This window comes from Pseudonaja textilis, chromosome 5 (assembly GCF_049901715.1).
Source record: "Pseudonaja textilis isolate UNSWEBS1 chromosome 5, rPseTex1.2, whole genome shotgun sequence".
NCBI lineage: Eukaryota > Metazoa > Chordata > Lepidosauria > Squamata > Elapidae > Pseudonaja > Pseudonaja textilis.
This window is the reverse complement of record NC_141994.1, coordinates 24,496,763-24,509,900: the sequence shown is the minus strand read 5'-3', so window position 1 is coordinate 24,509,900 and position 13,138 is coordinate 24,496,763. Positions and strand designations below refer to the sequence as shown.

The 13,138-nt window shown below is 42.4% G+C and overlaps 1 protein-coding gene across 2 annotated transcripts in view; it reads right to left on the bottom strand.

Annotated features, from left to right (window-relative positions):
- Positions 1–1,397: 1,397 nt before the first annotated feature.
- The window catches only part of PHTF2 (putative homeodomain transcription factor 2), a 65,913-nt gene continuing 54,172 nt past the window's right edge, over positions 1,398–13,138 (bottom strand). For both annotated transcript variants that reach the window (XM_026701146.2, XM_087934309.1), the window contains exons 13-18: positions 12,034–12,165; positions 9,844–9,930; positions 8,956–9,111; positions 7,259–7,354; positions 6,628–6,753; positions 1,398–4,863 (exon numbers count right to left, since the gene is read on the bottom strand). In XM_026701146.2, the coding sequence (XP_026556931.1) occupies positions 4,843–4,863; positions 6,628–6,753; positions 7,259–7,354; positions 8,956–9,111; positions 9,844–9,930; positions 12,034–12,165 (618 nt within the window). In that variant the 3' untranslated portion in view covers positions 1,398–4,842. The remainder of the gene's footprint in view (positions 4,864–6,627; positions 6,754–7,258; positions 7,355–8,955; positions 9,112–9,843; positions 9,931–12,033; positions 12,166–13,138) is intronic.

The window sequence follows — 13,138 nt, the reverse complement described above, 5'->3', positions numbered from 1 at the left end:
CATCAGGAATATTTGTATGAAATGCTCAAAACGCATGGCTCCATGAAGTGTAGCATTAGAGAATCTGGAGGGATTCTGAAGTCTCCATTTTAAAAAATGACAATAAGATGGTCTTCTGGTTGTGTGCACTAAGACTTTTAGCGGCATTTAAAGAGAAAAAGGAAGATCCAAACCAATCTGAAGAAAGACAGAACTTCCATAAGAGAATGTAAGAGGAGTGGCAGAAACTAGAGGCGGCAACAAGAGGGCTCAGCCTAGAATCCCTACGTAGCCATGAACTGAGTCCAACTTCCTTTAAATGCCATTGACCCTTATCTAACTAACCAGATGCAAATTATTAGTTCTAATAATTAGCTCTATTTCTTATTTGTAGTTCTACTTATTTTCTAGTTCTAGAACAGAGGTGTCAAACTCAAGGCCCGCAGGCCAGATCCAGCAGGCGAGGTGCTTAGATCTGACCCATGGGGTCACCCTGGAAACAGTGAGACAGGCCCCGTGGTGCCAGCAAAAATGGGCTCCTGAGCTCCATTTCTGGCTGTGACAGCCTCCTGCAACCCTCTGCCAACAAAAACGGAGCCCAGGAGGGCCATGGCAAAGGATTGCAAGAGCCTGTCACAGCCGGAAATGGAGCTGAAGAGCCCATTATCACTGGCAGAGCACTTAGGCCGCCATAGGCGACCCCAACAAGTGACATTGAGCAGGCCATGCCCACTCTGGCCACACCCACCCCAGCCCTGAGGTCAAACACAACCCTGATGCAGCCCTCAATGAAATCAAGTTTGATACCCCTGTTGTCAGCTTCTGTAAGCCAATGAAAGAAACACCAAGACAAACCTGGTTCCCAATGGCTTTATCTTCGTTGCGGACTTTTAATGGCAAAAATTGACCATCACCAATCAAAGTATAATAGCGAAATAAAGTCAGGGCTACTACTCTGTGCTCCCCGCCACCATTTAAACCCTACCCAGCCTCGCCCAGCCCTGCACATACCCCGAGAATAGCACTGCATGCCGATCACAGGTGCCCGCTCTGCCTCTCAGTTCTTCCGGCTGGCACACACCTCAGCGCTTCTGGCTGGCGTGCCCCTCAGCCGCTGCTAGAACATCCAAGCAGCGCTGTAGTGATCGTTCTTGTTGGCCTCGCAGCCCCCCGCAGGTATGGGTTGTGGCTGGTGCAGGGTGGCCTCTCAGTCCCTGCTCGGTCTTTCTCCCCCTCTGCCAAAATGGCAACCCTGGGCCTCCCGGCATCTCAGGACTGACACCTGTTCTAGAAGAATCCTGTCCAGAGGCTGTAAATCAATAAATCAGTTTAATTGGACCTTCTAGTGTGGATCTGAACTGCTCACGCACAACAGGAAAACTCTGATAGCAAAAACACACACAAAGGAACAGTCAGCATTTATACCATCAGCCTCAGATTTTATTCCAAGCTTCCGCACATTGCCAGTTACAAACATAAGTCAACAATTAAACATTTGTCACATTCTCTTTACTGCTGTCCCTCAACTAAAGGGATGTTTAAGGTATGCTTAGCTTCTCAAATGTAGGTTTGATAGACCAATGGCACAATTTAAACCTGTCATTATTCTGAGGTACACATTTCCTACCTGCTAGCTCTCATGCTTAAAAGTCTGCCAATACTAGCCATAATTAGTGCAACAATCCAGCATACCAGTAAGTTGCAGAGGTATGGTATGCTCACTATCAAATTTCTGCTCAAAACTCAAAACCGCTGCCTTCAAATGAGATCGTACTCAGTATTATTAAAAACAGAAAACCCAAAACGCCTCCTTATGAAAACATCTATTGTTTTTTTCTTCTTTTTTTAAAAAAATGGTAAGGCAGAATGGAAAAATGATTTCTGATTGCTACGCAAACTCATCCTCAAATTCATACTGTTCTTTAGTTTTGCTTTGTTTTTCTTCTTAAAATATATTCTTTGTAAAATTTAGCTTTTTACGTAGGCCTGTACCGTATTTTGGAGAGAGAGAAAAACATATATAAAATAGACTTAATTACTAAACATAACCTGAAACATCAGACAACACAAATGAAGAACAGGTCATGTGTGTGTCACAATTTGACATGATAAATTACACATTGCATGTTGTTAAAGCTCTAGTAACTCATTCTTTTGAGGGTGGGGGAAAGGGTGAACAAACAATAATACAACAGAAAGTACTTTGGTCATTAGTACAGCAACCAATAAAATGCAAAATGTCTGCATTACATTATATATAAAAATACCTTATACCACACAAGATCAATTGTAATAATTCTGCAGAGGAAAGTGACTGTCTACATATTCTTTGTGCTCAGCTCCATTATTTTCTCTTACTCACATTTAACAATAACTACGTTTTAAAACACTTAAACTCTAAGGGATCAGCTGAGAAATGCAGGATCTTCCAGAGCTATTCAACCTAATCTAACAGGATCTTTTTCCCTACTTGATTACAATTTGATAATGTACACCAACTTTCTCAAAAACTTTGTTCTCAGCCATTTTTCTCTCTCTTTTTAATCAACAGATCCTTTTGCTCCAAATAAACAATCGATTTAACCTGTAAACTAGATAATTTAATGTTTTATTGATTCAAATTTGGTATAGCTGCTGCCTGACACTGATGGACTTTTATGCAAAGGCCATGAATTTCACCCAAGCTGCCCTCCAGCAAATACAGCCTTTGAACTCACCTAATGGAGTGGCAACTTGTCATAAACAACTATGTTGTGCAGAGTGTTGACCTCTCAACTGAACCACAGAAACCCAGAGGTGTCAGCGGGCACACAACTAACATTTTCTCTACCACCCCCCTCCAAATAGATCAGAGCTGTGCACATCAAGGTAACTCAATTATAGGTATCACCTCTATTCTCTGCATAATTAACCACTAGTTACTAATATTACCACTAAAGTCAAAACTGACTAATACTGTCTATACATATAAACCTATACATAGCTTTAGAAAATTATAGAAACCCAGTTAAATGGCCCTACCTTGAGCCAGCAATAAATTGAGCCTGACATTTTATGCACAGTTGGAACTTTTAATTTTGCAGTCAAGACTGCCCGATCTTTAAATATTGCTCCCTCCCAAAGTACGCTGGGAAGTTCAGTGTACTGTAACTTCCTCCAGAGGCAAAATAGGGAATTTTGGATTATTATGTTTTTCCCCCCAGGAATTCAATATTTGGGGGGGCGGGGTGCGTGAGTCAGGAAACACTGTTCCTGAAATAATCCACAATTGCTTATATTATTTAGCAAACCCAGTTCAATGACTCTTTCTTGCACCGGAAATAAATTTAAGTCTGTGGTGTATTTGAAAAGGAGGAAGAAAATCTTTTTCTCTCCGTGCTTTCAGTTTCAAATTGGGAGCTTTTAAAATCCGCAGTCTGATTTTTTAAAAAATATGCTCACTCCAAAGTACGCTGGGAAGGGGTTAGGAACAGGGTGGAAAAACCGGCGTTTCATCCTATAATTTAAAAACATACACCTTATTAAGTTCACTTTAAAAGCCTCTGTGTGGTATAAGTCACATATACTATGGTGTACTGTTGCGGGGAACAATGTTTGGGTTGAGCATATACAGAGTTTTGTTGCCCAATCACGAAGGCAAGATTATCACCCCACAGTGCACCATAATATATCCTGTTTAGTTTATATGTGCGTGTGTGTGTATACCATACACACACACAGACAGACACACATATACAGTGGTGGGATTCAACCAGTGTAACAACCGGTTTGGTGAGCGTGGGCTTTGCGCTTGCGTGCATTTGAAAACCATCCATTTTTAGCTCTAAAATTTACCTTCTGACCAAATGAGTAAAAGAGCTAAGCCGCGACAATCCATAGTACTGGGCAAATCAGCTAGGCTGCATAATACTGACACAGACTACGGCAGGGGTGGATGGGCGGGGCCAACTAATCGCCGGAACTACTAGTTTACTCAAACCGGTCCGAACCGGCTGAATCCCACCATATATATATATATATAGACACAAAAGTGCACATATAGCGGCAGAGAGCTGGGCAAACAGCTCCGCGTTTTCAAATAAATACCACGGCTACTTTTTATCAAAATATCTTACAGTGTAGTAACAGTTTACAATTATTGCTCGGCTAAAAAAGAAAGAAAAAAAAAGGAAACATCGTGAAAGAGCACTTGTTGATTTGCTCGGTAACACCTTGTTGAGATTCGGTCTATGTTGAAACAACAGTTCCCGTTATGGATCCTGGAATCCCTTGAGTAAGAAAGTTGCTGGATTTTGAATCGATGCTTTCCACCACCACCCCAAAAAATCCCACATTTTTATTCCTCTCTATGAGCTCTCCGGCATAATGCGTTATCGTTACAGGAAGCGTAATTTTCTACTGTAACCAACAATATGCTGGTGCGCCGATGACCCCCTTTTCGAGGGCGGTATATAAAACTTTCTAAATACTTGGTAATACTTTATTCGAGAAAGTGACTTCTGCGCCACTTGGCTTGTAACCAGAACTTCTTGAGCTTAAAAGGGGGCTTTCATTCTTTCACAATATTGACCTTTTTGGTAACCAAAGCCCGTTGAAGATCCAGAACCAAACACACTGTCAACTAAAACAAAAGTTTACTAAAAAAAAAACAAACAAACCCGAAAAGGTAAAATAAATATTCAGATTGCACTAGATTGCCAGTTGTAAACACTTCGGGGTTTTGTATTTTTTTTTCTTCTTCTTCTTCTCTCCCTCCGAAGATGTCCGTAAAGAAATTGCAAATCCAGCCATTGCGCGGAGGCAGTTCAGTTTTTGTCAGTTGTCTGCTTCAGCACAACGTGGGCATCCCATCTTGGAAGAGGGTCAGGATTTGATCTTCCAAAGCTGAAATCAGAAACAGTGGTAAAACCAAAGATGGATCATCATTCCGCCGTTTGTCGCGTACTTGTCCTCCTCTGGCAATCAGAGGATGGAACCTGTGCCAAGACAATAGCAACTTGGCAGAGAACAAATGCTCCTTACTGGGGGGGGGGGGGTGGTGCCCTTGGTGCTCTCTGAACTGGGTGGTTTTCTTGCAAACGTTTCATTACCAAACTAAGTAACCTCATCAGTGCTAGTAAGGCAGTAGGGTTTGTTCTCTAATTATACGAGTGACTTGCTCTGTCAGCGCTGGTAAATATTTCATTCCCAATTAGGTAACCTCAGTTCTGCACTGATGGTGTTTCCTAATTGGGTAATGAAACGTCTGCAAAAAAATCACCAAGCTCAGAGAGCACCGAAGACCCCACAGTTCCCCTTTCCTCTTCTTCCTCCTCCTCTTCCTCCTCCCTCCTCTTTGTCCTTCTCCATTCTCCTTTTTTCTTATTCTTCCACCTCCCTTTCTCCTCCTTTCTCCATCCACTCCTCTTTCTTTCTCCTCCCTTTTTCTTTCTCCTCTTCCTCCTCTCCTTTCTCTTCATCCTCCCTTTTTTTCTCCTCCTCATTTGTCAGAATATTCATGAACTGGCAGATACATGGTAACAAAGTCAGCCAATGGGAGCTGAGTTGGAAACTGAAACTGGAAGGAGCTTGGGCGTGGCTCTGCAGCTTTGAGCCCTGCAGCTGCAAACAAATCTGGTTTTGTGTGTCTGCTGAACTGAAACTAAGAACTTACTGGAACTCTTCTCTACAACGTTGGAAAAATCTGCTGTTGGTATTGTAAATTTACTTCATGTATTATTCTGTATATAAAGAAGTTAACGAATTCTACTAAATCAGTTATCTGTATGTGCTTTCTGGATTTGATTTTCTGCAACGAACACTGATATCATTCTCCTTCTCCTTCTCCTCCTCTTCCTCCTCCTCTCCACAAACCCCACTCCTTTCTACCACTGATGATGTTACCTAATTGGGTAATGAGACACTGCAAGAAAATCACCAAGAAAACACCAAGGCCCCTTCAATTCAACCCCAAGCTACAAACAGTCTCTTCTATCAAAGGCGAGTTGAGGGAATAATACAATCTCAATAGAAACATCTAAGCATACAATTATGCTGAGAAAGTGCTTTCTTTTTCAAAGTCCCACTTGGAAAAAGTCAGAAAATCTTACCACTGAAAGTTGATCAATCATTTAAGCCAGCTAACTATTATCTAACAGCTTCAAAGGATGCAGATAATGGCTTCCACTTAAAGCAATAAATATTGCAATAAATTGTAAATCATGTGTTAGTCAAAGCTTAGTCCAATCTCATTCTTGTGTTTCTTTTTTCATTGTTTATTTTGTGAGTCCGATTATTTTACTGCTATTTACATGCCTTTCATTTCCTTTTTATGGCTGTAACAGCAGTCTTAAAGTGAGGCAGGAGGCAACTAAATTAACAAATAAATAAATAAAACTAAGCCCAGGCTCTGGAATACCATTCTATGTATCCAGACATTCATATCAATATTTAGGACTGAAATTAAAGGAATTTCATAATACGATGCAATGGTTGCAGGCATAGTTTCTTATCACTCTGAAAAGAATAGGTACTAGGGACTGAAACAAATCAATGATTTTAAAACAACAGGTGTTTTCAATATTTATAAATGAGAATCATGGTTACCTTTTTAAAAAAAAAAACCTGTGGAAGTTAAAGATAAATTAAGTGCAAAATTGAGAAAGTTACCTTTAGGTTAAACCCGAGCAAGTCGCTGATTACACCCGAAACAGCAGACAGAATAACAACTTGTGTTATATTGTAGAGCAAAGGATTCATTGTCAATCCATATAATCTGAAGGGATTGTCCAATTCCTGGAAAGAGGAAATATATTAAAAGGTAAAGGTTCCCTTCGCACAATATGAGCTACTAGTTTCTGGCTCCGGGGGCGGTGCTCATCTCCGTTACAAAGTCAAAGAGCCCGTGCTGTCCGAAGACGTCTTCATGGTCATGTGGCCAGTATGACTAAACACCGAGGGCGCACAGAACGCTGTTTCCTTCCCACCAAAGTGGCCCCTATTTTTCTACTTGCATTTTTTGACATGCTTTTGAACTGCTATGTTGGCAGAAGCTGGGACAAGTAACGGGAGCTCACTCCCTTACGTGGCGCTAGGGATTCGAACCACCAAACTGCTGACCTTTCTGATTGACAAGCTCAGCATCTTAGCCACTGAGCCACCGTGTCCCTGAAATATATTTAAATATATTTAAATCCGAGAACTGGCAGAACTACAAAGGGGGAATGAGATCATCAATCTCAAAAGGAACTGATCATTTATCAGTCAGTACCAAAATCATTTCCGTTTTTAAAATTCTCACCTTCAATAATTTCGTCGCGAGTTTTAAAACATTGTTGACCAATGTTAGTTCTTCTTTCTTGTTCGGCTTCTTTTCCATTTTCAAGTACAAGTTTATCTAACCCAGGGAGGAGACACGGGTGTCACTTAAAACAAACAATCATCTCAAGTAGTGCAGTTTTTAAAACAAGGATAGTGTTTATCTTTCATTTTCATTTTTTTAAAAAATGTTTATTTACATAAACAACCCGGCTCTTCAGCCCAAGAGTCTCGGGGCGATGTATAATTCATGAACCAAATTAAATTAATGTTTAAATTCAGACAGGAATTTATGAAGAACGGGGAAAATGATTAAACAAAAGACAATGAGCTGACAGGCTGAATAAAGGTTTTTAATAAGTCTTTCCTTTGGTACTTACAAGACACTTCTATTCCAAGGGAGAGAATTTCAAGGACAGAGCATCAAAACTACAGTTATTAGCTCCCTAAGGTGCTTTTTTCAAGAGGCAACTGGACTTTCTTTGTTTTTCCTTGAAGATGTTTCGCTTCTCGTCCAAGAAGCTTCTTCAGTTTGTCAGAATTTCTGTCAGAAATCAGAACTGAAGAAGCTTCCTGGAAGAAAAGCGAAACGACTTCAAGGAAAAACAAAAAACGTCCAGCTGCCTCTTGAAAAAACACCTTTGGGACAACCATGACCTGGATGACTGAATTTCCATAGATATACAGTATTTTGTTTCCTATTTGTTGAAGCCTTAAATGAAAATCAAATTGAATGTGTGTTTTTTAACGTTCTATCAAATCATCTGCATATCTACTCAGAATTCACGTTTTCTTCCTTCTGTTCAGTTGTGTTTAATTCTCAGAGACTTCCTGGACAAGTCCCTGATATTTTCTTGACAAGATTTGTAGAAGTGGCTTGCCACTGCTTCTTCCTAGGGCTGAGAGAAAGTGACTGGCCCAAAGTCACCCAGCTTTTTGCCCAGGGTGGAAGTAGAACTCACGGTCTCCCAGTTACATGCCTTAACCACTACACCCAACTGACTCCCAAAGTTAACTACTGTAAGCAGAATTGCAATGCACTGCTTTCTGAATGAGTCAGGGATTCAGGACAGAAGGAGAAAAACATGCCCTCCTCATCCGAGCATCTGTGTTTCCTGCGTCGGATGAGGAGACCACATCTTTCTCCTTCTTTCCTGGCCACTTTTTACAGAGGCACAATCGAGAGCGTCTTAACAAACTGCATCCTTCTTTGGTTTGGTGGCTGCAGTGCCTCAGATAGAAAGTCTCTACAGAGAGTGGTGAGGGCAATGGAGATGATTAAAGAAAGCTTGCTTCCTGTTATTCAGGATACTGCTTATAAGCGCTATGTACTTAGAGCTCAAAGCATTGTTAGAGACCCCACACACCCACTTCACGGCCTGTTTCTGTTGCGCCCCTCTGGGAGGAGGTTTCGAAGTATTTCTAGCAGGACTTCCAGATTCTGGAATAGCTTTGTTCCCTATGCCGTCCATCTGTAAACTCGCAGGGTTTGTTTTTCTCACCATGTACATGTATACATCCGAACTAGACTGCATTGTTTTTCTGCATCATGGAATATATATGAGTACGTGCATTATTTATTTATTTATTTTGTCGTGTTTACATAGTGTATATTGGAGATGGTGACTCTTTGAGGGCTGTACACAGTTATTCTAAGTCTTATTTGGTAAAAGTTCTCACCTGTTCAGTAAGCAATATTGATGTATTGCTGTATTTCTTGCTTGTTTCGGATCCGAGTGTCACAAATCTCAAAAGGAAAAGGGTTAAGGAAATGCACCATATGACAAGTTCCCAATTATAATGGCAGTCAAGGAAGACCGCATGGACGTGAAGCAGCTGAAATAAGGCAAAAAACCAAAACAAAACAGAGGGTTTAATTCTCCATCAGCACCGAAGTTATCTTTCACCAAATAAAATTCACGAACAAACGACCTCCGTTGCAATCCTGTGAAATCTTCACTTCCCTATGGATCGATCCATTCAATTTTAATATGATTTATCTCTTGAGTAGACATGCAAGCCGTTTCATCACTTTGGGCCTATTATTTATCCTGCAAAGCCTGCAGAGGCTTTTTTCAAGGCTCTGGGAGGCCGAATAAAGGCCTCAAACCAGCCAAAAAAATCAGCTATGAAGCACAGTGGAGGTAAGGGGGTGGTGGCGGTATGGGGAGGGGGTTGCGCGCGCATGTGTAGGAGGCATGGGGAGGCGCAGGCATTGCCTTCTGGGTGCTGGCACGCGAGCGTGAGCACGCATAAAATTTTTGGCACAGGAGCCCAAAAAGGTTAGCCACCAGTGGTATAAGGTCTCCTGCTGGAGCAGAGGGTTGGACTAGAAAACCTCCACGATTCCTTCCAGCTCTATTCTGATTGATTGATTGATTGACAAGGCTGAAAAACAACTAATCCAGCTAACCACACCTCTGTTTGAATCTACTTTTGCTTTGGGGTTCTGGATGCATTTAGGCCTGTGATGTCCATCTGAGGAGGCACGGAGGAACATTTCTACTTAGGTTTCTTAACTGCGATTTTTTGAACCGGAAGGAATTCAGTTCCCATCAGGTTCCTTACCTGTGCGCAGCAGATAAACACCACAGAAATAGTCAACAAGAAAGCAGAGGAAACTATGACGTCCACTGAACGCTGAGGACCTCGTCTCTGTAAATAGAAATAAACGGTGAGTGTGGGATGGATGAACAAACTGTCGTAGAACCTGGGAAGCGAGCTGACCTGGTCTCCTATTAATATACAGCAAACTTGGTAAATTGTGTGTACAACATAGTGCATTGTTTGCTGTAGGGTTCAGTTCGTCGGTTCTTCTTCTTCTTCATCATCATCGTTCTGGCCATTGTCTATCCAGTGCAAGATGAAGACCTCTATTTTTGACCCATTTTGCATTCTATTGTGCCTTTAATTCTACAGAGGTAATCAGGGGTGGGATTCAGCTGGTTTGTACCGGTTCAATTGAACCGGTTGGTCCAGTGATTAGTTGGCCCCGCCCACATGCCCCTGCCCTACTCCAGTGGTCGCCAACCAGTGGGCCGGGGGACCACTTTTGGTCCATGAGAAAATTTTGTTGGTCCACAGAGAAATGTCACCCCCAAAGCGATAATCCAGGCTGTGCAGGAACACAAGGCTGCACCAACCACATGGCCCACGGGAACACAAGGCTTGCATTGCATACAACACTAGGTAATGAGGGAAGGGGGGAAAGGGCAGAGGAGGAGAACTTGCCCCACATGCCCCGCCTGTCCACTGGGCTGCTTCTTTCTGCTTCTTTCTTCTGCTTTTGGCTGCATGCAAGGAAAGCAGCAGAAGTCTTTCTTTCTTCACCCAAACTCCACCAGAAATGAGTCTTTGGCATCCGCAAGGCATCCTGCTCCAAGAGGCTGCACCGGCAAAGACTCATTTCTGGTAGAGTTTGGGAAAGAGAAAGAAAGAATTCTGCTGCTTCTGCTGTTTTCCTTGCATGAAGCCAAAAGTCTTTCTCTCTCTCTCCCCCTGAGAACAGAGCTGGAGACGGTATCCTGCGATCCCAAATAAAGAACGATCAATTGGTAGGAAAACAGGGTGGGGAATTTTCCTGTAGACTTTTTTGGGGGATTTTCCCAGGGTCTCTGGTTTGCGGGATTTAAAATTATGAGTTTTGTGGTCCCTGAGGTCCAAAAGCTTGGAGACCCCTGCCCTAGTCTGTTCTTTATTTCCGTGTTTTGCAACTCAGCTGCTTCACTCACTGGGGCTGCAGCGGAAAGTAAGTTTTAGAGACGAAAATGGGCGGTTTGCAAACACGAAGCACACGCTCAGTGAACCGATTGTTATACTGGTTGAACCCCACCCGTGGAGGTAATCCTGGACTTACAACCATTCATTTAGCGGCCACTGAAAATAACAACGGCACTGAAATTTTGTTACACTAACGACCATTGTAGCTTCCCTGCGGTGACATGATCAAAATTCAGACGCTTTCGCAAGTGACTCGTATTTATGACAGTCACAGTGTCCCAGGATCACATGACCCCCTTTTATGTCCTTTGGACAAGCGAGGTCAATGGGGGAGCCCAGATTCACTTAACAACCATGTTGTTAATATAACAACTGCAGTGATTCACTTAAGAGTGGTGGCAAGCAAGGTCGTAAAATGGGACAAAACTCACTTAACAACTTGCCTACATTGTGTGTGTGGGGGAAACAAAGGGACAGTTTAAGCCTCAGCTGCATCAACAGTATCTTCTATGGCCGTGATGGCGAACCTATGGCATGCGTGCCACAGATAACACACAGAGCCATTTGTGCCAGCACACGAGCCACAGACAGACTTACCTCACTGCGCATGCGCGTGCCTCACAGCTGATTTTTCAGCTGGTTTGAGACCTTTTTCGGCCTCCCAGAAGCTTCAAAAAGAACTTCTGCAGGATTTGCAGGATGAATAATAGGCCCGTTTTGTTACTTCGGGCCTATTATTCGTCCTGCAAAGCTACAGACTTTTTTCAAACCTGTGGGAGGCCAAAAAAGGCCTCAAACCAACCAAAAAATCAGCTATGAGGCACAGCTCAGGTAAGCGGGCAGCAGTGGGGGGGGGGGTTGCACACGCATGCACAGGGGGTGTGGGGAGGCGCAAGTATTGCCTTCTGTATGCTGGTACGCAAGTGTGTGAGTGGAAGCGCACGCACAATTTTTGGCACAGGAGCCCAAAAAGGTTAGCCCCCACTGTTCTATGGCATGAATTTAGGCAGAAGTTGAAATAAATAAATAACCACAAACCTTTAGGTAGGAGCGAAGGGAAAGCCAGATTTTAATATTCTGGACTTTTTTTAGCCGGAAATGAGGTACTTCTGACTTCTGAGCTCTCCTGGCAGACGTTAAATGACCAAAAAGTTTGGCAAAAAGCAATCTCTGTAAAACATAAAAGAGTTTGAAATAAAACAAATGACATTCTTCATTGGATTCCTTTCAGGGTGGAAAAGCAGAATGCAAACCATAATTATTTATACTACCAATTCTTGCGTGTTAAGGATGCTTCTTTCTTTATTAGATCTCCCATATCAGAAATCTCCCAAGACCTCATCTGCTTGTCCTAATACTTATTCTGCAATAACGAATGGGTTAACTCAAGGCCTGGTTTACAAGAACGGATTGCTGACATAAGTAACCAATATTTAAATTGATTCTTTTTGTTGTTGCAAAGAACAGAACAGAATAACAGAGTTGGGAGGGACTATGGAGGTCTTCTAGTCCAACCCCCTGCTCAGGCCAGAAATATCATTTGGGGGTGGGGGGTTGTCCAATCTCTTAAAAACTTCCAGTGTTGGAGCATCCACAACTTCTGAAGGCAAGTTGTTCCACTGATTAATTGTTCTCACTGTCAGGAAATTTCTCCTTAGTTCTTATGTTGCTTCTCTCCTTGGTTAGTTACCACCCAGTTGCTTCTTGTCCTGCCTTCTGGTGCATTGAAAAATAAATTGACTCCCTCTTCTTTGGGGCAGCCCCTCAAATATTGGAAGACTACTATCATGGGCCCCTCAGTCCTTCTTTTCTCTAAACTGGCCATACTCAATTCCACCAACTGTTCTTCCTATGTTTTAGCCTCCAGTCCCCTTATCATCTTTGTTACTCTTCTCCGCACTCTTTCTAGAGACTCAACATCTTTTTTTATATTGTGGCAACCAAAACTGGATGCAGCATTCCAAGTTTGGCCTTATCAAGGCCTTATAAAGTGGTATTAACACTTCATGTGATCTTGATTCTATCCCTCTGTTTATGCAGCCTAGAACTGCATTGGCTTTTTTGGCAGCTGCTGCACATGGCTGGCTCCTATTTGAGTGGTTGTCCAGTAAGACTCTGAGATCACCTCTCATAGTTACGGCTA